The 23,685-nt window shown below is 41.9% G+C and overlaps 1 protein-coding gene across 1 annotated transcript in view; it reads left to right on the top strand.

Moving 5' to 3' along the window:
• The window catches only part of myh10 (myosin, heavy chain 10, non-muscle), a 55,186-nt gene extending 31,660 nt beyond the window's left edge, over window positions 1-23,526 (top strand). Inside the window, exons 18-45 of the mRNA XM_070828355.1 lie at window positions 1,486-1,600; window positions 4,332-4,525; window positions 4,884-5,005; window positions 5,096-5,165; window positions 5,905-6,065; window positions 7,620-7,728; window positions 8,113-8,244; window positions 8,379-8,585; window positions 9,237-9,374; window positions 9,475-9,598; window positions 10,091-10,262; window positions 12,951-13,163; window positions 13,752-13,896; window positions 14,052-14,258; window positions 14,462-14,566; window positions 15,003-15,155; window positions 15,901-16,149; window positions 16,242-16,454; window positions 16,705-16,917; window positions 17,100-17,261; window positions 17,937-18,065; window positions 18,314-18,402; window positions 18,490-18,613; window positions 18,826-18,915; window positions 19,154-19,272; window positions 19,464-19,572; window positions 19,687-19,859; window positions 20,239-23,526. Of these exons, the coding sequence (XP_070684456.1) occupies window positions 1,486-1,600; window positions 4,332-4,525; window positions 4,884-5,005; window positions 5,096-5,165; window positions 5,905-6,065; window positions 7,620-7,728; window positions 8,113-8,244; window positions 8,379-8,585; window positions 9,237-9,374; window positions 9,475-9,598; window positions 10,091-10,262; window positions 12,951-13,163; window positions 13,752-13,896; window positions 14,052-14,258; window positions 14,462-14,566; window positions 15,003-15,155; window positions 15,901-16,149; window positions 16,242-16,454; window positions 16,705-16,917; window positions 17,100-17,261; window positions 17,937-18,065; window positions 18,314-18,402; window positions 18,490-18,613; window positions 18,826-18,915; window positions 19,154-19,272; window positions 19,464-19,572; window positions 19,687-19,859; window positions 20,239-20,386 (4,185 nt within the window). The 3' untranslated portion in view covers window positions 20,387-23,526. The remainder of the gene's footprint in view (window positions 1-1,485; window positions 1,601-4,331; window positions 4,526-4,883; window positions 5,006-5,095; window positions 5,166-5,904; window positions 6,066-7,619; window positions 7,729-8,112; window positions 8,245-8,378; window positions 8,586-9,236; window positions 9,375-9,474; window positions 9,599-10,090; window positions 10,263-12,950; window positions 13,164-13,751; window positions 13,897-14,051; window positions 14,259-14,461; window positions 14,567-15,002; window positions 15,156-15,900; window positions 16,150-16,241; window positions 16,455-16,704; window positions 16,918-17,099; window positions 17,262-17,936; window positions 18,066-18,313; window positions 18,403-18,489; window positions 18,614-18,825; window positions 18,916-19,153; window positions 19,273-19,463; window positions 19,573-19,686; window positions 19,860-20,238) is intronic.
• Window positions 23,527-23,685: the final 159 nt, after the last annotated feature.

The raw sequence follows: 23,685 nt of genomic DNA, 5'->3' as shown, positions 1-23,685 counted from the left end.
TTTCCAGTCCACACCTGGTGGGTTTTCAAAACAAATAATAATAATAATAATTAGGTCTCCCCTTGGAAATTACAGTTTACTGAAGGTTAAAGATTTCATTTTATGGAGCTTATTTTTATGGCACAGGTCAGGCTCTCACTCACCAATACAGACTCATAGGAAGAAGGCAACTGTATTCGTAGCTGTAGCTGATATAACTGATACCATCACTCTAATGTTTCATTGTTACGGTACGCACTTAGACTTTAAGTTCAATTTACCATCAACTTCTATGGCACATAGACACTTGCCTTTAAATGGTGGCATTTCCTGTAAGGCCGGTACGCATTAGAATGATCAATTTCACCTCCATATTACACAGACTTCCTTACTACTTATTGTATTTTTTTGTGTTCCCTGATCTTCTTCAAAAATGAAACAGCAAGTGAAAAGTTGCTGCCAGTCAGTGCTCGGATTAAACAGTGACACACGATTCTCTTGCGGTGGGATTTCAGGGAAATACTGAGTACTGGTTTGATTTATATGACATTGTATGCAAGTGGATTTGGATGTTTTCAGTGGCGTTATGCAGTAGGACTCAGCATTTTTCTTGCAGAGAGACCTGCCAAGTTACACATCTGCTTATCATTACAGCACGTGGACTGTTACACCGCAATCAGTCAAACACTGAGAGATTTGAACTCTGCTGTGGAGAAAAACTATAAACACATGTATGCAGTCTGAATCACTGAAATACCAATATGGACATTTAAGAGTTAAAGTACTGTATATCGACTGATATTCTTTTTTTTTTAACACAGATCTATAACAAATATTTTCCCAAAATCCTTTAAGGGTTTAGATTCTAAACCCTTAAAGCTCGACACGGGTGATGAGTCAGTATTATTGTTTCTTTCTCCATAAACATTGATCAATAATGAATAATGTGTTACATTTGGCCCAAAATCTGTCACAGATTGACGACTTGAATAGCCAAGAAAATATATATTTTTAAGGCTCTCTGGGACTTCGATTTATGTTTTGCCAGATGATTTTGAATGGTGTTAAATATCACAGCTTTTCCATTTTAACTAGATGCGATAAGTTGACTGGCCCCATCTATTGGCCAATATTAGCTTCTCAAAGATATATTGGTATCAGCTGTATAGCTATACTGACATATATGCATCATATTTATTATATTCTGCATTTTTCAAAATATATGTCATATGCCAACAACAACTGAAGTACAGAAATGCTAAAACTTTGCTTTAGATCCTTGTCACAGTTATTTAGAACAGCAAATAGAAGGAACATTTTATCAAAAATGTTTGTTCCCTTGTGTGAATGTAAACATTTTATCATGGGTATATAGTCTCTGGATTGCTCATAGTCTCAAACATCAATTTCGTATTAGCTTCAAAACTCCAGCATCAGTCAGACTCTAATAGTGGTAGAGTGTTAGTGAGATCCATGTTGCTGAGCTGTACCACTTCATTGTTACAGGTGGACTATAAGGCAGATGAGTGGCTAATGAAGAACATGGACCCCCTGAATGACAATGTGGCCACACTTCTGCATCAGTCAACTGATAAATTTGTGGCCGAACTTTGGAAAGATGGTAAGCTGCTACCTACGTATCTCTGCACACATAAAACAGTACTACATACAAGAAGGAATCAATTTTAGTAACACATCCTTTAAGATTCATTATGAATGTACCTGTTTGCTTAATCAGTTTACAAGCTCATCAATCCAATGTCTCCCATTCCCAATACTAACAACAGCTGTGTGCCTTGTTGACTCCGGCCTACACATCTACGATTTCTAAGAATTAACTGAACATCACCCTCCCCTCCCTGTCTCTTTCTCTGTGTTGTAGAGATTCAGACCATTCAAAGGGCTTCATTCTATGACAATGTCTCTAGTCTGGATGAGCCGGCAGGTGAATGACTGGGTCGTGCTGTAGCAGACCTGGGCCAAAATAATAATGGCTAAAACTTAACAGTTTTTGGTTGTGAAAACAAGTTGCTCAAGGTGCTTGGTTGGCTAAATATAAGTGCTTGCCAAGCAGGTTAACCTCTACAAAGTGTATTTTTGCCCAGATCTGGCTGTATGTTTCATGCTTCAGCCGGTGCCGTGTCCTTCATAGCTACAGTGGCTCCCATTTGCTTCCAGGCTGCATGGCTCCCTTGTCTCAGCCAAAAGAAATGGTGCCTGATTCCTGAGGTTCAAGTAGCATATAGTCAGCTGCTCCCTCTAGTCAAACTAATGTGCTTTTATTTGTTTCAGTACTTTAGTAGGCTGACATGTGTCTTGTGATCGTTGTATGGTCAGCAGCCCTAGAGAAAGCCTTTTGGATCTAGTGCAGCTGTTTAGACTCCTTAGCTTATTTCTGTCTTTGTCCCCCCTGATGTGATACATCCATGAGCAAATTAAGGATTTGGAGCTCGACTGAAGAAAATTTAATGACATTAATTTCCCGCCTTCCTCCTTCCTAGATAGGATCACAGTAGTGGGGAATTGAATCCAGATGTTGTTCTTGGTATTTGCTTTGGCTCTGAGCTTAGACGTCAGTGCAGAGGGTCCAGACAACAGGCCATACATCACTTCACTTTAAATGTTGAAACAGCAGCAGTCTGTGGCTCATCAAATACTTGTAAATTTAATTTAGTTAACTGGACTTTAATAAGTCACATATTTTGTATTTAATTGTGCGTTAAGTCATAACTCTTGCTGTCATTTTGTTAAGCTTTTTAAAGAATAACTCTACTGACATTAGGGCCAGATTATAAAAAGCTGTAATGTTTGATGGATAACCCTTGTGATATTCTGTATTTTTCTTATTATCATCAGTTCCCATGAAAAGACCAAAACCAACAATGAATTGACCTCACAGCAATGATTGTCTCTGTATCCAAAGCCTGATTAATCTTATTCTTTTGTGCCAGAGAGCCCTATTGTTGTCTGAAAATTATTAAAAGCAATCGGTGAGTCACACTGTTGCACTGGCTGACATGTTTCTGCACAATGAACTCGGGCAGTATGGTTTATTCTGAGTGAGTCCCACAGATGTGTACGCTTCCAGAAATATTCACTATAGCAGCACAATTTATTCCTGCTTAAATTACGTTAAAAATTGTCTTTTTTTTACAAATGAAACTATATAATCTTGACTACTTTTTCGAAGATTTTTATCTTGGTATGAACAAGTGGACATGGAGCTAAGAGCCACAGAGCCACAGACAGGGTAGGGAAGTCAAAAAATATTTGTCCTTTCAAAGGGATACTCTGGTTTTGTATTGCACTTTCAAAAACAAAATTGTTAGATCCTGACTTTTACTCACTAGTTTAGATCAAAAACTATAAAATGCAAGATCCTACAGTTTCTGTAATGCTGATATTTGCCCACACCCTTGAAATTTGACACAATGGTTTCTGCTTAAACAATTTCCTGTCTCCAAGCCCACGCTGAAGTAACACTCAATTAGTTGTTTGGTCTACAATGCATCAAAACTGTGAAAATGGCCATCACAATTTCCAAAGTGATGTCTTCAAATATCTTGTTTTGTTCAACTAACAGTCAGAAACCCAAAGATATTCAACTAACTTTAAAGAAAAATAAGAAAAGCAGCAAAGTCTCACATTTGAGAAGCTGGAACCACCAAATGTTAATCAAGTCATCATTTAAGTTTTTTTTCACGTCAAATTTTCTTATTAAAATAGTTGAAGACTAATAGCTGCAGCTTTAGAGGGGATTTAGATTGGGACTGACCATGAATAGGTGAAGTTCCTCTTTCATCTAAGTGATGACCAGAGATGTTGCATTATTTTTGCATTCAGTGTTTGTAACCCCTGAAATGATGCCAAATGTGTTTTACATGCTGTGAGGAGAGCATGAGAGATGATTTTCCTGGCAGTATGTTGATGCAGGTTTTGTGTCATGGGCAGTAAGTGTACATCAAGCATCATCTCTTCCAGTAGGACCAGAGAAGGTTATTTCAGTTCTTGCCTTAAAACTTTGTTAATGATTAAGTGAATTATAATAAAAATGCATCCCTTCATGGTAGCACAATGTGTAGAGCGCTGTATGTAAAGACCCTTAGTCTTAGGAATTGATAGGCTACACGCTCCATCTCCATCTGCAGAAGCTAGTGATAGTTCTAGACTTTGAATGCGACTTTGTTAGACTGCTGTTGTTTGACAGTAGTGCATAATGTCTCTGTCATCCATTTGCATTTGGTGATGTAGCTACGTTATGTCACTGTGTTGCTGTGGCTGTTCCTACAGTGTTTCTCTGCTCCCCGTGAAGTCCTCCCCGCTCTAACCAGTTTTTCTCATCTCCCCTCCAGTCGACCGCATCGTGGGCCTGGACCAGGTGGCAGGGATGAATGAGACAGCCTTTGGAGCCACCTATAAAACAAAGAAGGGCATGTTTCGTACAGTGGGACAGCTCTACAAGGAGTCCCTCACCAAACTCATGGCCACACTGAGGAACACCAACCCCAACTTTGTCCGCTGCATCATCCCCAACCACGAGAAAAGAGTAAATACATAAACTTACTTGTTAGAAGCTGTTTGTCACATGAGGGGCCTGTAACTCTTTTTATTTTATTATGATTGATTGTCTCAGTAGCAAGTTATTTCTACTGTAATTCTATTGTTTCGTTATCACTGGATTCTGGTCCCAGTCTGAAGTGTGTATTGCAGCAATAATTGTTTGTCTTTTTCCTAAAAAAAATCTAGTTATCTGAGAAAAGTCTATGACCTTTGTGTTGTTTTCTCATGCTCAGACTCTCCTTGTAGAGGTTTTTTTTGTTTAGAGTAGAAATTGTATGATAGAAATGTGAAAAATATACATATACTTGTTTTTGTTCTTAATGGCCTGTTTGTCGTCAACTCAGGCAGGAAAACTGGAGCCTCACCTGGTTCTGGACCAGCTGAGGTGTAACGGAGTCCTAGAGGGGATTCGCATCTGCAGACAGGGCTTCCCCAACCGCATCGTCTTCCAGGAGTTCAGACAGAGGTGACACAACAAAGAAGTGTTTTGAACTCTGTAACACAGGGAAAAATGGCTTCTATTTCGGTTTATATTTATGTTTACTTTTGTTCACAGATATGAGATCCTGACACCAAATGCTATCCCCAAGGGATTCATGGATGGGAAACAAGCGTGTGAGAGAATGGTAGTGCTTTTTATTTCGCTGTATTTCAGTTTTAAAGTGCTACTGTAGAAACGATAGCATAATGTGTATTCTGCTGAGCTGGTGAATTTGAAGAACGGATTATAAGCCCTTTTAGACCAAAACAATCCAGAGGAACTAAACGTGGAACTAAAAGTCCATGTTGCCTATTCGTGTTTGCATCCCCACAGCGTTTGAAGAACCATGAAGATTGAAGATTAAAAAATGACGGCGTGTTTGAAATACAATTTTACAATTTTTTACACGCGAGGAAAGAACAACATAGTGATCCAGAAAATTAATTTAAATTTTTTTCATTCACTCTCTAGCTTTCTAGTCTGCCTCTCTCTTGCATTTGTCTGCTTGCACTCTCAGCTCTTTACTTTGAACATGAGTAAACAACAATAAATGTTGCCCCTTTGGTTATTGCACCAAATGCTGATTACTTTGTTGCTTTGGGAATGAAACTGCAAGCTAAAGCAGCAGTGATGTCTGTGTTTGATCAATCAGCGATGGTCAAGGCTGCAATCTCCTTCCCAAAGGCCCTAAACCATCAGAAAGTAGTCTTATCTTACCGACACAAAATGTAGTCCTGGTCCCTCCACTCAAAAAGTGGTTAGTTAGTTCCTCCAAAACGTGTCCTTGACAAGAGACATTTCCTGAATTCATTAAAACACAATGTGATTTTGACTCTGCCCATAGAGATAAAACCTTAATAACTCATTAATGAACGTCTTTATAGATCCAAGCGCTGGAGCTGGACCCCAACCTGTTCCGTATTGGTCAGAGCAAGATCTTCTTCAGAACTGGTGTTCTGGCTCACCTGGAGGAGGAGAGAGATCTGAAGATCACAGACATTATCATTTATTTCCAGTCTGTGTGTCGTGGATACTTGGCACGCAAGTGAGTGTCAAATCTTACTTATTCTCCAGTATGAACCTGTATCTGTGTGAAGAGTGATGTGTAAATGTATCTGTCATGTGAAGTCATATTGGTGTATTTGAAACTCCCCCTGGTTGTTCCTGCCAAATAACACTGAAGCATCAGCATTTAAATCAGATCATAAAGCGGCACAATGAGGGAAAAGGCATTTGGGTGTTGACTGTGAAAGACACATTCTTAGTTCCTCAATTAAAGCTGTTATTATATGTGAAAACAATATGTCAATGTGAAAGGGGTCGCTGGTAGTGATGAACCTACAGATAATTATTCCCAAATCACCCTAATGACAGACAGGCTGACCAGCTGGTGAACTTAATGGAACATTTAACAGCTAAGAACCAGATACAGTGCTGTGAAAAAGTATTTGCCCCCTTACAGATTTCTTCTGTTTTTGCTTTTTTGTCACACTTACAGGCCAAAGGTTTGGACACACCTTCTCATTCAATGCGTTTTCTTTATTTTCATGACTATTTACATTGTAGATTCTCACTGAAGGCATCAAAACTATGAATGAACACATGTGGAATTATGTACTTAACAAAAAAGTGTGAAATAACTGAAAACATGTCTTCAAAGTAGCCACCCTTTGCTCTGATTACTGCTTTGCACACTCTTGGCATTCTCTTGATGAGCTTCAACAGGTAGTCACCTGAAATGGTTTTCCAACAGTTTTGAAGGAGTTCCCAGAGATGCTTAGCACTTGTTGGCCCTTTTGCCTTCACTCTGCGGTCCAGCTCACCCCAAACCATCTCGATTGGGTTCAGGTCCGGTGACTGTGGAGGCCAGGTCATCTGGCGCAGCACTCCATCACTCTCCTTCTTGGTCAAATAGCCCTTACACAGCCTGGAGGTGTGTTTGGGGTCATTGTCCTGTTGAAAAATAAATGATGGTCCAACTAAACGCAAACCGGATGGGATGGCAAACCCTCCAATGTGGCTGAATTAAGACAATTCTGCAAAGAAGAGTGGGCCAAAATTCCCCCACAGCGATGTGAAAGACTCATTGCCAGTTACTGCAAAAGCTTGATTGCAGTTGTTGCCACCAGAGGTGGCACAACCAGTTATTAGGTTTAGGGGGCAATTACTTTTTCACATAGGGCCAGGTTGGTTTGGAGAGCTTTTTTCCCTTAATAAATGAAATCATCATTTAAAAACTGCTTTTTGTGTTTACTCAGGTTATCTTTGTGTGATATTAAAATTTGTTTGATGATCTGAAACATGTAAGTGTGACAATAAAGCAAAAACAGAAGAAATCTGTAAGGGGGCAAATACTTTTTCACAGCACTGTATTTCGCTTGGGAGTTGGTTGAAACCAAAAACAGAACTAAAAGAGAGGGAAAACTAGACTTACATTCATCAGGTAGACAAGAACCAACTCTAAAAAATCCTTAATGTTGCTTCATAACCACTGAATGTGTAAAAAAGTTGCTAAGAAGTTCATCAAAAGGAAACACATCTATACAGAGCAGAGACATTGATTTGTTGCCTGTTAATTTACTGTTTTTTCTTCCCACAGGGCCTTTGCTAAGAAGCAGCAGCAGTTGAGTGCCCTAAAGGTCCTCCAGAGGAACTGTGCTGCTTACTTGAAGCTGCGACACTGGCAGTGGTGGAGGCTCTTCACCAAGGTGACAATCCTGACTTCTGCTTGATTCTCTTATGTACTATGCAGATGATGCTGAGCTTTTTTTGGAAATTAGTGATTGGATGCCTCAAAAATGTATTCAGTTAAATAAGGACTAAACACACAATAGACAATAATGATAAAGTACCACTAATTATATAGTACTAGGAATTATTATCTACTGCTGGGAAGTACTGACAAAATGTGATATGTGTGTCAATAAATTCAATTACTGGTTTTCCTTCATTCTTTGACCAGTATGACCAATAAATTCGTATTAAGATGTGTTCTTTGTGATATTAAAAAGGTCTTTAAACTGTTGGATCTAATCTGGTGAACACTGTACAAACCCTGTAGAGATTTATTTATTTGTTTCCCTCTCTCTCAGGTGAAGCCTCTGCTGCAGGTCACTAGGCAGGAGGAGGAGATGCAAGCCAAAGATGAAGAGCTGGTAAAGGTGAAGGAGAGACAGCTGAAGGTGGAGAATGAGCTGGTGGAGATGGAGAGGAAACACCAACAGGTAAACATGTCCTCTGTTATGACAAGTAAATATTTTCTAATGACTGTACTTGCTGTATGCTGTACATCTTTGACAGACAGTTGAAGAAATCAAGAAGGTTGGATATATTTTTACAAACTGTTGCCTCTCTCCAGCTCGTGGAGGAGAAGAATATTCTAGCAGAGCAACTACACGCGGAGACAGAGCTGTTCGCCGAGGCCGAAGAGATGAGAGTCCGTCTGCTTTCTAGGAAGCAAGAGTTGGAGGAGATCCTTCATGACCTGGAGTCCAGGGTGGAGGAAGAAGAGGAGAGGAACCAGAGCCTGCAGAATGAGAAGAAGAAGATGCAGTCACACATTCAGGTTAATATGTTATGTAACCTTAACATCTACATACCCTAGCATCTGTCCTACTTTTGTTTTGATGGATTGATGCTTTGACCCGAGGTGTAGCAAAGTTTATCCTCATTTTGGTGGAGGATTATTTTAAATACTTGGTGCACTCAGTGAGGAAGTGAAGCTGTGTCAAGTCACAGTGACAGCACAGCCTCTCCGCTGTTGGTAGCCATTTTTGTCTATGTCTACCTGTTTTGATGGCCAGGCTGTGCTCCCTGAGTCAATGTTTTCTTCAGCTTTTTCTCATCTTTAGTGCTGAGATACAGGTGCCAGCGTACATCTGCATTTTAGTCCCAAATAACAACTGAACGTGCGTTGTGTTTTGGTAATTTTATTCCAATAGATCAAGCAGTTTTGGTTTCAGTTGTGTATAGTTTGATCTCGTCAGTTTTTTTGCGCTGATGTTCCTTTGTGTGTTTATTTCAAATTTTTCTGTCGGTCCATCTGACTAAAATTGAAGGAATCTGTGGTTATCTGATTTTCTTTATCCAATCAATTTTTTTTCATTTGATTGTTGCTAAATTTCCATTTCTTAATAAACTTCAGTGTTCAGATTTCAACATCATTGCATTAGATTAGTTATGAATCTTTACATGTGAGTATGTGATCTTTGGACAGGATCTGGAGGAGCAGCTCGATGAGGAGGAAGCTGCGAGACAGAAACTACAGCTGGACAAAGTGACAGCGGAGGCAAAGATCAAGAAAATGGAGGAGGACATTCTCCTGCTGGAGGACCAAAACTCCAAGTTCCTCAAAGTGAGTGGATTCATATCTGCATATGGTGGCTCAAACAAGAACCAGAAAGCAGTTGAAGTTCTTGAAGTTGGGACACTCACACTTTGATTTTACCCAACAGGAGAAAAAGCTGCTGGAGGACAGAATCGGCGAAATGACCAGCCAGCTGACAGAGGAAGAGGAGAAAGCAAAGAACCTCAGCAAGGTCAAGAACAAGCAGGAGCTGATGATGGTCGACTTGGAGGGTAAGAGACTCACAGCGACTCACAGCAAGCTGCTGTTACTGGCTCCATTTTGTGTCTGAGAGTAGGGAACACTCATTACAACAGACTCAAAGTCAGCTTCAAAATGGTCAGCTGAAAGTGTAGTTGGTTATGGATGCTGTGCTAAAATGAACTGTCCTCACAGCAAGAGGAAGAATAAAGGTTTTATGTTTGAGCCGAACAACACATAGGTCAGACATAGGGCATCCAGTCTGACTGTTCATGAGCCCTAATCTGATTACCGACAGTTGTATCAGACTGTCAGCAGTCAGGTGTTTGTGGTTTGTCACTTTCTGTGACCTCTTTGTACCTCGTACCTTCTGTAACATGTGCTTCTGTCCAGTTACCTCTTAAGATTAACTTGAGCTAAAAGTTGTTGTTTTTTTATCAGTTTCATAAATTATTGGCCATTTGATTTTTCATTATGTTTCTTTGCGTCTTGTTTATGATACACATGACTGTGCATCCCTGCAGAGCGTTTAAAGAAGGAGGAGAAAACACGGCAGGAGCTGGAGAAGGCCAAACGCAAGCTGGATGCTGAGACAACGGACCTGCAGGACCAGATTGCTGAGCTCCAGGCTCAGATAGAGGAGCTGAAGATCCAGCTGGCCAAAAAGGAAGAGGAGCTACAGACCACTCTGGCCAGGTCAGTGATGGACAAGAAGATCTGTAAAAGTACAAACAACTGTTGATACTCAAAGAGTTTAAGATATAAAACTCTAATGATTTAAACTCACACATGAGGCTTTTGTGAGTGTACTGTACCATCAGATGAGCTGTATAATCACCACTTAATGCTGAAACAAAAACACTGAAATAACACTCTAATTTGTTCATTCTGTACTTTGGCAGTGGACATTTGACTCTTTGAGTGTTATGAAAAAACAGTTATGAATCCTCATATTTTCTCTTTCATTCCTTCTACTGGTCAAACTGGGAGTTACACTGAATACACAACAAATATTAACATCCAGTGTATTTTTAAATTTATTTTTATGCTCGTCAACATGCAGACCTCTTTATCTCATTACCTTCTCCCTCTCAGCCTTGACGTGCAGTTCCCATTGACATGTTACAAAAATAAGAAGTCTTTTCAAAACCCAATGATACAATTACTGAAATGGAGGAGAGGATATAAAAAGAAAGAAAATTGAGAGGAATTGAATAAAGAAAATGTAAATCAATTTTTTTATTATCAATGGATTGGATCATACGACCCAAAAACTCTAAATCGAAAACTTCATTTTCAAGTCTTGAAGCCAGAAAAACGCTTTTAGTGAAGACTGATGATGAATTCCAGTTTAATATATTTTTTGTTTTTGCCAACAATGAAGCAAATACTATTAAATCCTTAATTTATTTTTCAGAGCAGCTGTCCAGTGTTTGGCCTCAAGCCTCAACACAAAAATAAGAAGCAGATGATGATAATGTCTCTTACATCTTTTTTTTTTCAAATTTTATGTAACATGTTAATCGTTGTGAAGGCTAAAGTATTATACTTTTGTACATTTGTCATCATATCTTCTCAGTTCTTGTATTAACTTAAAATCTAACTTTATACAGCCACTGCTGTGCAGATGTACTTCTCTGAACTCACAGCACTGCAAACCCAAACTGGTGTAGTTAATGTACTGTTGTATGTAATGTACAACTCCTCATACATCTTCTCATTTGGCGCAGTACATCTCATTTCCATGACAACTGCACTCCGCTGTGGTCCAGCCAAGTCAGTAGGAAGACCTAAAATAGATGTTGAAACAAAGACGACACACAGACGAACACTGACTCAACTCTGACTTAAAGCAGCTAACATCTGCCTCAGCTGCTGCAGTCAGAGTTTCAGCACACAGACACACTCCTCCGTCTTTCACTCACTTCAGCCTCTCTCTGCTCACAGCTGCTGTGTTTTCTCTCAGCGACACTGGCTGAGTCCTTTCATCTTGGAGGCGGCCGTGTCTGATTACAGGCAAATTGATGTTGATTGATGCTCTCAGTCTTGAGCTTTGCAGTATGTATGTTTTTCCACATGAAGCAATAAAGAGCGGAGCTAAATCAGGCAGTCACTTCACAGTGGAGGAGAAACCACTGACGAGGCTGCTCTTCATCGTCAGAAGATTTCTGTCTTTTGTGTCCTGACTGTGAAAAATGTTGCTGGTTATGGCAGTAGAAGACCTGCATCTTCCCACTCTATCCCTGTCTCAAAATATTGTGACACATTTATCCCAATTTTCCACACAGTGGGAAAAATATTCTGAGCAACACTTTTTCTGCCATATTTAATTAGCTTCATGATTAATATGCAGATGAGGTAAACAGCTGTGGAGGCTATTGCTCTGACTTTGGAGGTCAGCTCATATTATTTTGATGTGGCTTCTCCTCAGTTTTCTTCCTCACCCCAGGAAAACAGTCCCGACTACAGAGCTCGATGGTGAACGTTTGTCTGGTTAATTTCACACACAGAAATCATCATTTTAGTCACAGTCCAGATAATTAAGCTTTCATTAAACTTGATGTGCCTCAGTCTAAATTCAGCAGCTATTTTGAGAGCAATTGTCCTATCTTTGTTTTGAAAACGGAGAATTACTTTAATGTGGGAGTCATTAGTGGCCTTAATCAACGCTGTAGCATTGTGTTAATTATATGACTGAGTCATTATGGCATTCTATGTATTTAATCAGTGGGTTTCTACTTAAGAGAGGATTGTTACAGGAGTGTTGCAGCCAGCAGCAATTTCACTTGTATTTACAGCAGTAAACAAATCAACAGTCTCATTATGGTGTTCATTTTCTGATGGAGAACACACACATACACACACGCCTTATGTGAACAGCTTCAGCAGTGAACAGCTCACCACACTGCCACCCTGTGTGCACAGGTGGCCTCATTTCAGTTTTTAATGTAGATATCATTACATTAGGTAGACAATAAAAGTTTGAATAACCACACACTGAACAAAGTTTAAATGGTTGAAAGAATTTCATATTATCACTGAACGAAGCTGAAGTGTCAGTTAAAGTGTGAGTGCTGAGTGAAGCTGAAGTGAATGTGCTAAAAGTTTCAGTGAAAGATCAAGTACTGAAAGAAACTTACATGTCAGGTGCTAAATTGATCTGGAAGGGTCAGTTGAAGTGTAAAAACAGAAAGTAGTTGAAGTTAATTGTGTCCCCATAGATTTTTATGGTAAAACCGAAGATGTTAGAATTAAAAAATAAAGATATCGACTTTAAGACTCTCAGCTGAAGGTCTGAGCGAAGGAGATATTTTCATTGTTTTCATTACAAGACTGAGTTAAATTATCTACTCTGAAAGACTGTTCTTCTGTGTTTCTGATCAGGAGTGACGAGGAGACCATCCAGAAGAACAACGCCTTGAAGCAGGTTCGGGAGCTGCAGGCCCAGCTAGCTGAGCTTCTGGAAGATCTGGAGTCGGAGAAGATGTGTCGAACTAAAGCCGAGAAACTTAAGAGGGACCTGAGTGAGGAGCTTGAGGCTCTGAAGACGGAGCTGGAGGACACACTGGATACAACCGCTGCCCAGCAGGAGCTAAGGTGCTTGTTTAGAGCTGGTTTACCAATAATGATGACGGAGAACTCCACCATCTTTAGACTTCAGAGTCTATTTCCAGGTCAAAACTATACAGCCTTTTATGGCGGAGGGAGCTGCACAAAAATAAATTGCCTCAACTGTTGTCACTAGAGGCAACGTCAGTTGGGGATGAAGACTACAAATTTGAAAGAAAAAAAGAATCGGATGGTGTGGAATTACAAAAAAGTGAGCTGACCGGGCGTCTGCAGCTCACTCTTCATCTCTGATTGTGGCTAAAGCTTGAGGCTGCGTTTGTTATTAGCATAACACTCCTGAATCTCTGAACTGTCTGCAGCCGTGTTGTATTGTGGTGTCCACCGTGAGTCTGACAGTATTTTAGAAGTGCAATGCTTAACAGGATTGGACAAAAGCTTTTATTTTTATATTATTAAATTACTGAAATGACTGCAGTGTTTGATATTTGCCATTAATTTACTTTATGCTTCCAATGTTTTAAAATTGAAGTAAAGTAAAGTACGTTAGATGTTTTTGTATTGTATCTTGGAAGGTGTCTTATCCTCTTAACCTTCTTCCTTGTGGCCGAACTCCAGGTCAAAGCGAGAGCAAGAGGTGGCAGAACTGAAGAAGGCCATAGACGAGGAGGCCAAAAACCATGATGCTCAGATCCAAGAAATGAGACAGAGGCACGCCACAGCGCTGGAGGAACTGTCTGAACAGCTGGAGCAGGCCAAGAGGGTGAGTGGGTCGTACCTGTTTGCAGTCATCTGCCCATACTGTATACATTAGTTCTATGATAGATTTATCCAAGTCTAAATTCATGGTATTACACAGAAAACGTCTATAACTACAAACATAAAACCATGGAAGCTTTATTTTTTTGCCCTGCGCAGTTCAAAGCAAACCTGGAGAAGAACAAGCAGAGTCTGGAGAGTGACAACAGAGAGATGGCCTGTGAGGTGAAGAATCTCCAGCAGACAAAGATGGAGTCAGAACACAAACGGAAGAAACTGGAGGCCCAGCTGCAGGAGTTCATGACCAGGGCCTCTGAGGTAGAGAGGACCAAGGGAGAGCTGGCTGAACGCCTACACAAACTCCAGGTAAACACCTCCGTAGGCAGTGACCCTCACCAGAGAAGATTTGGAGCAGTTCTGCTATAAAATGAAGGGATAGAGCCCTGATTATTCGACTTCATTTTAAAATATTTGGTCTCTAGAGTTTTGAGGACAACTGTGTTTTTCTTGTAATTTTCATGGCATGCTTTGGATTAGTTTATTGTGTAACCATGTTTGTCTTTTGTTAGTCGGAGATGGACAATGCAACCACCTTGCTGGAGGAGTCGGAGAAGAGGGGCGTCAAACTTACCAAGGAAGTTGACAAACTGAACAGCAAACTGCAAGACTCAGAGGTATGAAAAACAGCATCAACAGCAGCCTTTCTGTCAAGTTTAAAAGTTACAAAAGGTAACAAATATTTGTCGCCATAACTTGGTCTGAAGTCCAAAAACCTGAATGAAATCAAGGTCTATGAATAACTTGAACAACATAAAGATGTCGTCCGGCCAGAGCAAGAGCTATAACAGGCAAATAAGATTGTTTGTTCAAGGTGTTTAATTACTTTAACATAATCTCAGCAAAATTCACAATTTATTTGGGGAAAAAGTCACCTGCTGTTGAGTCCTATAGAACTGTTACACGCTGTCCTAAACCCCAATCAGTTTTTGCTCTGTGATCTTATCTCACTAATTAGAACATTGAAGGTATCGATTGTATATGAGCATACACAAAATGTCTCCTTGCTTCTGTTGTCTGATCATCATTTCTGGTCATGGTCCGGTTTTGTAGGAGTTGCGGCAGGAGGAGACGCGTCAAAAGCTGAACCTGAGCGGCCAGATCCGCCAGCTGGAGGTGGAAAAGAACACCTTGCTGGAGCAGCAGGAGGAGGATGAGGAGGCACGACGCAACCTGGAGAAACAGCTGCAGACGGTGCAAACTCAGGTACAGTCGTTAACGCATGCACACACATCTGAAGGTTTGACGCGCACACACCTTTCAGGTACCGCTGATACTCCGCTGAGTGCCAACAGAAGGCCCAGGCAAAGTTTCCAGCTGTTTACCAGCTGTGAACACCTGTCGTTGATGTGCAGAGCAGCATGCAGACAGCTGTAAAGCTGTGAGGTTTTGCAGCAACCAGAAAATCTGAAATCAGCTCAAGATGTGTGGTTCAGATTAACAAGGGGTGAGGGCAAAGGTATACAAGTTGAATGGGGGAAGAACTTGATGATGGCCATTTGGCAAACAGCAAAAGCACAGCAGATGAGGCAGTCCAAACTTCTAATAATTTATTTTATGTAGATCAACGAGGGTAGACTAAATCCAGCCACACCTCAGTGTAAGAAAAATTCAACTACATAGTAGGGTTTAGGCGTGTTATTTGGCAAATGAGCCTCTGAATAAAATGATGGTCCAAGCTCTTCTCCTCATATTCCTGGCAGCTGCTGGTAAATATTTGTTTGTCAGGAGGCTGATGGATCTCAGTAGTGAACTGAAACTTAACAGATAAACGCTGAGTCGCTTCTGAGATTGCTGGTAAAAGACAAATCACACAGCTCATTATTTCGAATTAGCCGTTGTTCCCCTGGCTTTGCACATCTCAGTGACCACAAGAGGGCAAGATGATGACTTGTTGAAATGTTGTCTTGTTTTTATGTATTCACCGATTTAAAAAATGGCCGTCCTGCAGCTGTTTGAGACAAAGAAGAAACTAGAGGAGGATGTTGGAGCAATGGAGGGCCTGGAGGAGGTGAAGAGAAAACTGCAGAAGGACATGGAGCTGACCAGCCAGCGCCTGGAGGAGAAGACCATGGCCATGGACAAGATGGAGAAGACCAAGAACCGACTGCAGCAGGAGCTCGACGACCTGACAGTGGACCTGGACCACCAGAGACAGATCGTCTCCAACCTGGAGAAGAAGCAAAAGAAGTTTGACCAGGTACACCGGACTACCACAATGTTTCAGAAATGACAGATTGTGGTCATTGTGTGGTGTACTGAGGACAGTTGTTTTTTTTCTGTCTACACCAGCTGCTGGCCGAAGAGAAAACCATCTCGGCTCGCTATGCTGAGGAGCGCGACCGTGCGGAGGCTGAGGCCAGAGAGAAGGACACCAAGGCTCTGTCTATGGCCAGAGCTCTAGAGGAGGCCTTGGAGGCCAAAGAGGAACTGGAGAGGTTCAACAAGCAGCTCCGTGCTGAAATGGAGGACCTGATGAGCTCCAAGGATGATGTGGGGAAGAATGTGAGTGACCTTTGACCTCTTAAATGATACTTCTGAATGCTAAATTTGCAATTTTTTCATTTAATTTAGTATCAGAGCAAAGTCTGACCAGCCGGGGTAGTTTTAACATCGGGTACACAACACTCACACAACAAATCTCAAAAAGCATTACTCTCTGAAAATCCACTGAGGGCCTGCGATCTGGTTTTGTTCAGCTTGTTTTGCTAATGTTGTTTGCTAATGGCCTTGCTCTTCCTGATGCTGCTTACAGGTTCATGAACTGGAGAAGTCCAAGCGGACGCTGGAGCAGCAGGTGGAGGAGATGAGAACTCAGCTGGAGGAGCTGGAGGACGAGCTGCAGGCCACAGAGGATGCCAAACTTCGTCTGGAGGTCAACATGCAGGCCATGAAGGCCCAGTTTGACCGAGACCTGCAGGCCAGAGACGAGCAGGGGGAGGAGAAGAAGAGGGCGCTTGTCAAACAGGTACACAGGGCAGACGCATGACGACCATCATGAATCGGCTCCTTTTATATTTGTCTTTAAATACAAAACGTTGAGTATGGAACGATTTGAGAAATGAATATATTAATCTACAACATTCGTTAATCTTAGAATTCCAAAACGTGTTTTACCCAGACATGCTGGATGCTGTTTTACTCCTGCAGGTGCGTGAGATGGAGGCAGAGTTGGAGGACGAGAGGAAGCAGAGAACGCTGGCTGTTGCCTCCAAGAAGAAGCTGGAGATGGACCTGAACGAGGTGGAGGGACAGATCGAAGCCGCTAACAAAGGCAGGGACGAGGCTATTAAACAGCTCCGAAAACTACAGGTACACACTCCAAACACACACACACACCTCTGTTCCGTGCGTAGAAACATATTTTGATGGCGGAGAGTCATTGAAACATGATAGAAGTGATTTTTCTCTAGTTTTACCAGCGTCTGACTAGACCAGAGTCTTACACCTGCTCCACCATCAGACAAAACAGCTTTTCAAATCTTCACAGGTTTTCAACACAGGACAAATATTTGTGTATGAGTGGACGGAGGAGAGCGTCGGCTATCTGGGAATGTCAGGACCACATTGATTTGACATTCTGAGCATCAGCACTGTCGACAAAAAAAACATTTGTGTTATCACCTTACTTTAAGTTTTGAACTACAGCTCGCATGATGCTTTGGGGCATGTAAATAGGAAGTATAATGATGCCATGGAGTCTCTGAGGTGCCACCACTAAAACTATGCTGATCAGTTGTTTTTTGGTTTTTATATGATACTGAAGAGAGAAACTTGAAATGTGGCAATTCTCAGACAAGCTCTGGCGTTAGGGAGCATCTGGTTTAAGGACGTTCATGCACAATGGAGATACAAACAAAGATGTTTAGAAGTAACTTAAATGCCTCCATGTTGCCACTATGGTTACTTGGACCAAACTATAATGACAAACTCTATTGTTTTTCCACCTGTGTCTCTGACTTGATCCACATCGTTTCTGTTGTGAAGGCTCAGATGAAGGACTATCAGAGGGAACTGGAGGAGGCCAGAGCCTCCAGGGACGACATCTTCACCCAGTCCAAGGAGAATGAGAAGAAACTCAAGAGCCTAGAAGCTGAAATCCTGCAGCTACAGGAGGTCCAGACTTTATTTTAAACTGCTTATTTAAACTGCTTTGAGTTAGAGAGAGCTAATTGTCTGATATGTGCTGCTAGTAAGTCTTTCATTCATGACAATTAAAGCAGCAAACATAATTTCTTTTTATCAGACTTGTTCCAGTTAGACTTTACTACAACATATTTACTGGCCAAGGATGGGAGTTCAGATCATACGAGACCTTCTTCATACCGACCCCAGTGTGTGTGTGTGTGTGTGTGTTTGCACAGGATCATGCAGCGTCAGAGAGAGCCCGTCGACACGCTGAACAGGAGAGAGATGAGCTGGCTGATGAGATCTCCAACAGTGCTTCTGGAAAGTTAGTGTCACCATATTTTTTATATATATATATACACATTTTTTTTTCTCTGAGAGGTTTAAATTAAAATGTGTGTGTGTGTGTCAGGTCGTCACTGCTGGAAGAGAAGAGGAGGCTGGAGGCTCGCATCGCCCAGCTGGAGGAGGAGCTCGAGGAGGAGCAGGGCAACATGGAGCTGCTCAACGACCGCCTCAGAAAAACCACCACGCAGGTAAACTGATGACACACGACTCATCATTATCAAACTGATGTTTCCTTTACGGTCACAAAAAAAAAAAAAGACGTTGAAACATCCTCATTTACTGACATTTTTTAGTAGCTTTGGCAAATTTTAACCATTAAAATTCCCAAACATTTATGCTGCATCACTCCCTCGCTCATCAACCATCTTTTTTTTTTCTCACCTTCATCTCTCTTGTTCAGGTCGACAGCCTGAACGCTGAGTTGGCCGGAGAGCGCAGCACTGCACAGAAGAGTGAGAACGCTCGGCAACAGATGGAGCGGCAGAACAAGGTCTCATTTCGTTTCTTACCACATCAGCATATATGAATATGTGCTTTTGTGCGTACAGGAGTTAGATAAAATGAGAAAGTAAATTATCACGTTCAGAATCTGGGCTTTTTTCCCCACTTCAAGTAACATTTGCTATTTCCATAACTGTGAAAGCACTTGAACATGTAGGAATTTACAGTAAATGAAAAGTATCGTATTTAATGCTCACAATCGTAACTGTTCCTTATTATCAATGCAGGATTTGAAAGCCAAGCTGGCAGAGCTGGAGGGGACTGTCAAGTCAAAGTTTAAGGCGTCCATCACTGCCCTGGAGGCCAAGATCCTGCAGCTGGAGGAGCAGCTGGAGCAGGAAGCAAAGTGAGTGACCGTGATTCATTATGAGTCATTACAACATCAATAAATCATGATGATACTCATTATTTACTCATCAGTGGTGGAAGATGGACCAAGTGTGAGTCAAGTGTGGAAGAATTAGCACTTTTTAGCAAATAAAGTTGGATAAAACAGTAAGATGCTAATTGTCTTACCTTTTTCTGCTAATATTCCAGGGAGAGAGCAGCAGCCAATAAAATCGTCCGTCGTACGGAGAAGAAACTGAAGGAGGTGATGATGCAGGTGGAGGATGAACGTCGTCATGCTGACCAGTACAAGGAGCAGGTACAGACTCGAGGAGCAAAGCTGCACGCACGGAAAGATTAATTTCTACTGAGGACGGTCACTTGACCTCTCACTGTCTCCATCTGTCACCCCGTGTGTTCGTCCTCCTCGCAGATGGAGAAGGCCAACTCTCGTATGAAGCAGCTGAAGCGTCAGCTGGAGGAGGCCGAGGAGGAGGCCACCAGGGCCAACGCCTCCCGCAGGAAGCTGCAGAGGGAGCTGGATGACGCCACAGAGGCCAGCGAGGGTCTCACCCGGGAGGTCAACTCCCTCAAGAACCGCCTAAGGTACGAGGACGACTCTGGAGTCAGAGATCGTCAGATACCACCTCCAGATAAACTTAGAGAAAAATAAGAAATAAAAAAAATACATCACAAAAGGGTTTCCACGATTCCACAAACAGAAATGTAAAAACAAGTTGTGATTTCATGGCGAGTCACATTCTTTAACAGTTTTACTGCATCTGTCTGCTGGTCGCCAAGAAATAGTTCCTGCATGTAACTCCACCTTTTTACATTTCTGTCTGTGTATAAATTAAAGAAACAGGATCCAACTGAGTCCAGTCAGTGGTTCTGTAGACAGGGCCATGCCCGCAGTAGTCTTTCATGCTAAGCTAACCACAGACATCAGAGGTTTAAACTTGTTTTCTCTTTTTGTTCTGACCAGACGCGGCGGTCCGGTCAGCAGCTTCTCCTCAAGCCGTTCGGGCCGCCGCAACCTCAATCTGGACGGTGCCTCTGTCGACATGTCAGACGACGACGCCGACAGCCGCGCCGGCGACTTCAACGAGACGCAAACCGCCAACGCTGAATAAACTTGGCGACCCTCTCATTCCTCGCTTTTCCCCTCTCCTCTTCTCTCCTCCACCCACCACCACCCATCTCCACCTCATCCACCTGAGCCCAGTTCTCCCCTGAAGATCCTCTGCATCACCGTTGTCTTTATTCATTTCAAACCACTGACTGGACAGAAGATTTGGAACGATGAGCCGTTTTTGGTAAAGGTGGGCGGAGTGCACCGGGCAGCACGCCTCTGCCCTTTTTTTTTTATCAGTTAACACTGCAGGGAAAATCCAGCGCCCTCCCCTGACGTGAAGCCTCCAGCCCCGGAGAGTCACAGGGGCAAACGGACAATTCTGCCTTACTCTGCTCTCCTCCGGCAAGCTGCTAGTCCTGGCTCGTCTGTCGGCCATGTATCATCTCAGCTTCCTAACCTAACACCCCCCCTCCCCCTCCCCCTCCCATCAGGCGTGAAGTTATCTGCTCAGCTTATTGAGAAAGTATGCATAGGTGCAAAGTGCTTTTTATACGTATGAAACTCTGCGTGTGTGACGTAGGCGGAGGCTGAGAGGTGTTCACACGTGTATTATGTAACGTATGTGAATGCACTCCATACTGGAAATGCAGGACTACAAGGAAACGTACTTCACTCTGGTGTCGTCGTAACTGTTCCACTCACTAGTTGTGTAGAAACCATCTCGTACTCGACACGCTCCTGCCTTCCACTCTTCAAACAGACTGTCCTGTCAAAATGGAGAAGCCCCAAACCAAACCAAGGTCACGGCGGCCTGTCGAGTGGCTGCTGTTGTTGCATGAGTCTCCCCCCCGACGTACAGCTCTCACCACAGCACCACAGGAGCGGCTGACACCTCGGGACACACAATAGAAGAAACACGGACTGTGAATTGAAAGTGTTACTGTGGAAGAAAAAAAAAAGAAGGTATTTTATTTTCTCTGTTGCTTCATCTCAACGTCCAGTGCAGGAAATTCTAGCTGGGTTTTAACTGCACAGCTCACAGCCTGTTTAGTGTTGCTGACCACACTGTCAGGTTTTTATTGTCCTCTACTGTGGATCGATGCCAAGATGCTGGAAAATGCACAGAACTGCATGGGAAGATTTGACTGGAAACCAGCAGGGAGCTCTTACTGGAAGCACTAAAGTGGCGCTCGGTCCACGTTTTCAATGTGACACTACATGGTTACCGCCGAGCTAAAACGTGTAGTTTGATTAGAAACTGAGGCAGACTGACAACAGTTGCCTTCTCACTACATTTCAGTGTTTGTGCCTAGCCCCAGTTTGTATTATGTCGTTACACTGGAGTCACTGAGCTGAAGCGTTGCTTTTTCTGAAAAATAAGCTGCCGATCTTTGGAAAACCACAAGGTCATTTAACAACACTAACCACTGCTGTGACTGCATTTCCAAAATCCTAAAACACTCTTCTAACCACCTGGGTGAAAAGAATATCCAGTATAAACCAGCATGGATGAGAAGTCCTTAAAGTGCTCAGAAAAAAGCTAATTTGGCAACTGATTTTTAACCCGTTTCCCAAGTTATGACGATATGAAACAAAATTAAAGTGTTATTTTTAGTTACTTGTCCATATTCTCGCCACATTTCATTGTTTTATATTTTCATACTGAACGACATGTCGATATTTTTCTTGTGTTGTACTTAACAAGCTCGGAGACGTGTTACTTCTGGCTGCCTGGAGAGGAAAATGGAGAAACGGGTTAAAAATCTGATGACGAAACAAACTCACCACGAGGTCCGTTGTAACGCAGCTTTGATGGAGTTGTGTCATCCAATCTGGCTAGAAGGTTAAAAAGAGGATAGAAAGGCCTGATATTTTTAGAAACATTAGAGTCAGAGGAGTCTTTGGGATTTGAACAGTACGTTGAGAACAGCGGTCTGAGTTTTTCAGAGATGCTCTGTGGTCATTTTTCAGGAAACCTCTCAGAGCAGCTCGGTGACTTGAATGTGACGCTGACACGTGGTAATGAAGAACAAACGAGGGCTGGTTTGTGCCATGATTGTGAGTTGAAGCCCGACTCTTCAGACCACCGACAGCCCTGATCAAGCACTTAATATTCACAGGTGACCGTCGTCTGAAAATAATGTTTTGTTTGTCTGTTTGATTTTAGTTCCTTTAATAGCGTTTTAGCAAGCTGGAGTACGGCCCTGTGCTGAACAGCCACCGCCTCAACAGTTAAACCACTACAGTGTGAAAACTACATGCCAGGGCACCAACATTCATCCATCCACTCTTAGTTTAGTCTTTTCCTTTCTTCTGGATGTACGGATTAGGATGGTTGTCTACAGCGGACTCCTTCGCCCCTCTCCTCAAATGTAACAGTATGTTTCTTTAAAAGTGCCTTAGACACTAAATAAGAACATAAGCGGGCAAGGATTTCATTACAGACCTGAAACAGTGAACAGGTACACCAAGGAGATATTCAACACTAAATCTTTTTTCTTTTTTTCTCGCTGTGCTTCATATCATGTCCGCTGTGTACGTCTACGTTCATAATAACCTGTTTGGCTCAAAATCATTATTCCAGTATGATTAACTACATGAGAAGCGGAGCTCGGCAGCTGCGTTTCCCAAAATGATGTTTGTACCGATGATTTTCCCCTGTGAGCACTCACAGGGAGAAGGTTTAGTACGCAGGTTATTTTGGGAAAAGATGCACTGCATGAGATTTCATTTGGTTGGAAGCTTTATCATCCACAAGTAGTTAACTCATTTTTATTTTATTTTATTATTATTATTATTATTATTATTATTATTATTAAGCTGGCTGTTGACAACCAGGCATTCAACTGCAAATACGCCCATCATATTATTTCCTGTATACCTGTATTTCTAGATGGTAATTTTTTTGTTTTGTTTTTGTAAAAGGAAAATAAAGCATATTCATTGTAGCTCTGATGCCGTTTGGTTTTGTTTCTGGCGGACTGGACCAGAGGGTCAGACAGGTATGTTGAGCCTTAAGCCTGAAGGGTTTTCAGTGTTATGAAGGTGTCTCTCTTTTAACCAGACGAGATCACCATGGTAACCTAGGCTGCAAACTTAACCTGGTGTGGACCAGGTTAAGTCCAAAGTTTCAGCTTAAATCGCCTGTAAAAATGGCAGCCTTCCTTTTTGCAACCTTATTATTCTCCTTGAGCAATGCAGATTTTCAGCCTTATTCAGCAGCTACAGACCTCTTGTGGATCAGATTCTTATGTTTGTTCCTGAAACTGTTTGTATTTATCACATAATATTTAATAAGTAAAATTCATTTCACTTTGATTTGGCCAATAAATAAACTGATTTCCACGCCTCCATGTC

This window comes from Pempheris klunzingeri, chromosome 3 (genome assembly GCF_042242105.1).
Source record: "Pempheris klunzingeri isolate RE-2024b chromosome 3, fPemKlu1.hap1, whole genome shotgun sequence".
Classification (NCBI taxonomy): domain Eukaryota; kingdom Metazoa; phylum Chordata; class Actinopteri; order Acropomatiformes; family Pempheridae; genus Pempheris; species Pempheris klunzingeri.
Note: the sequence above shows the minus strand (reverse complement) of the source record. Positions and strands in the feature narration are given on the sequence as shown.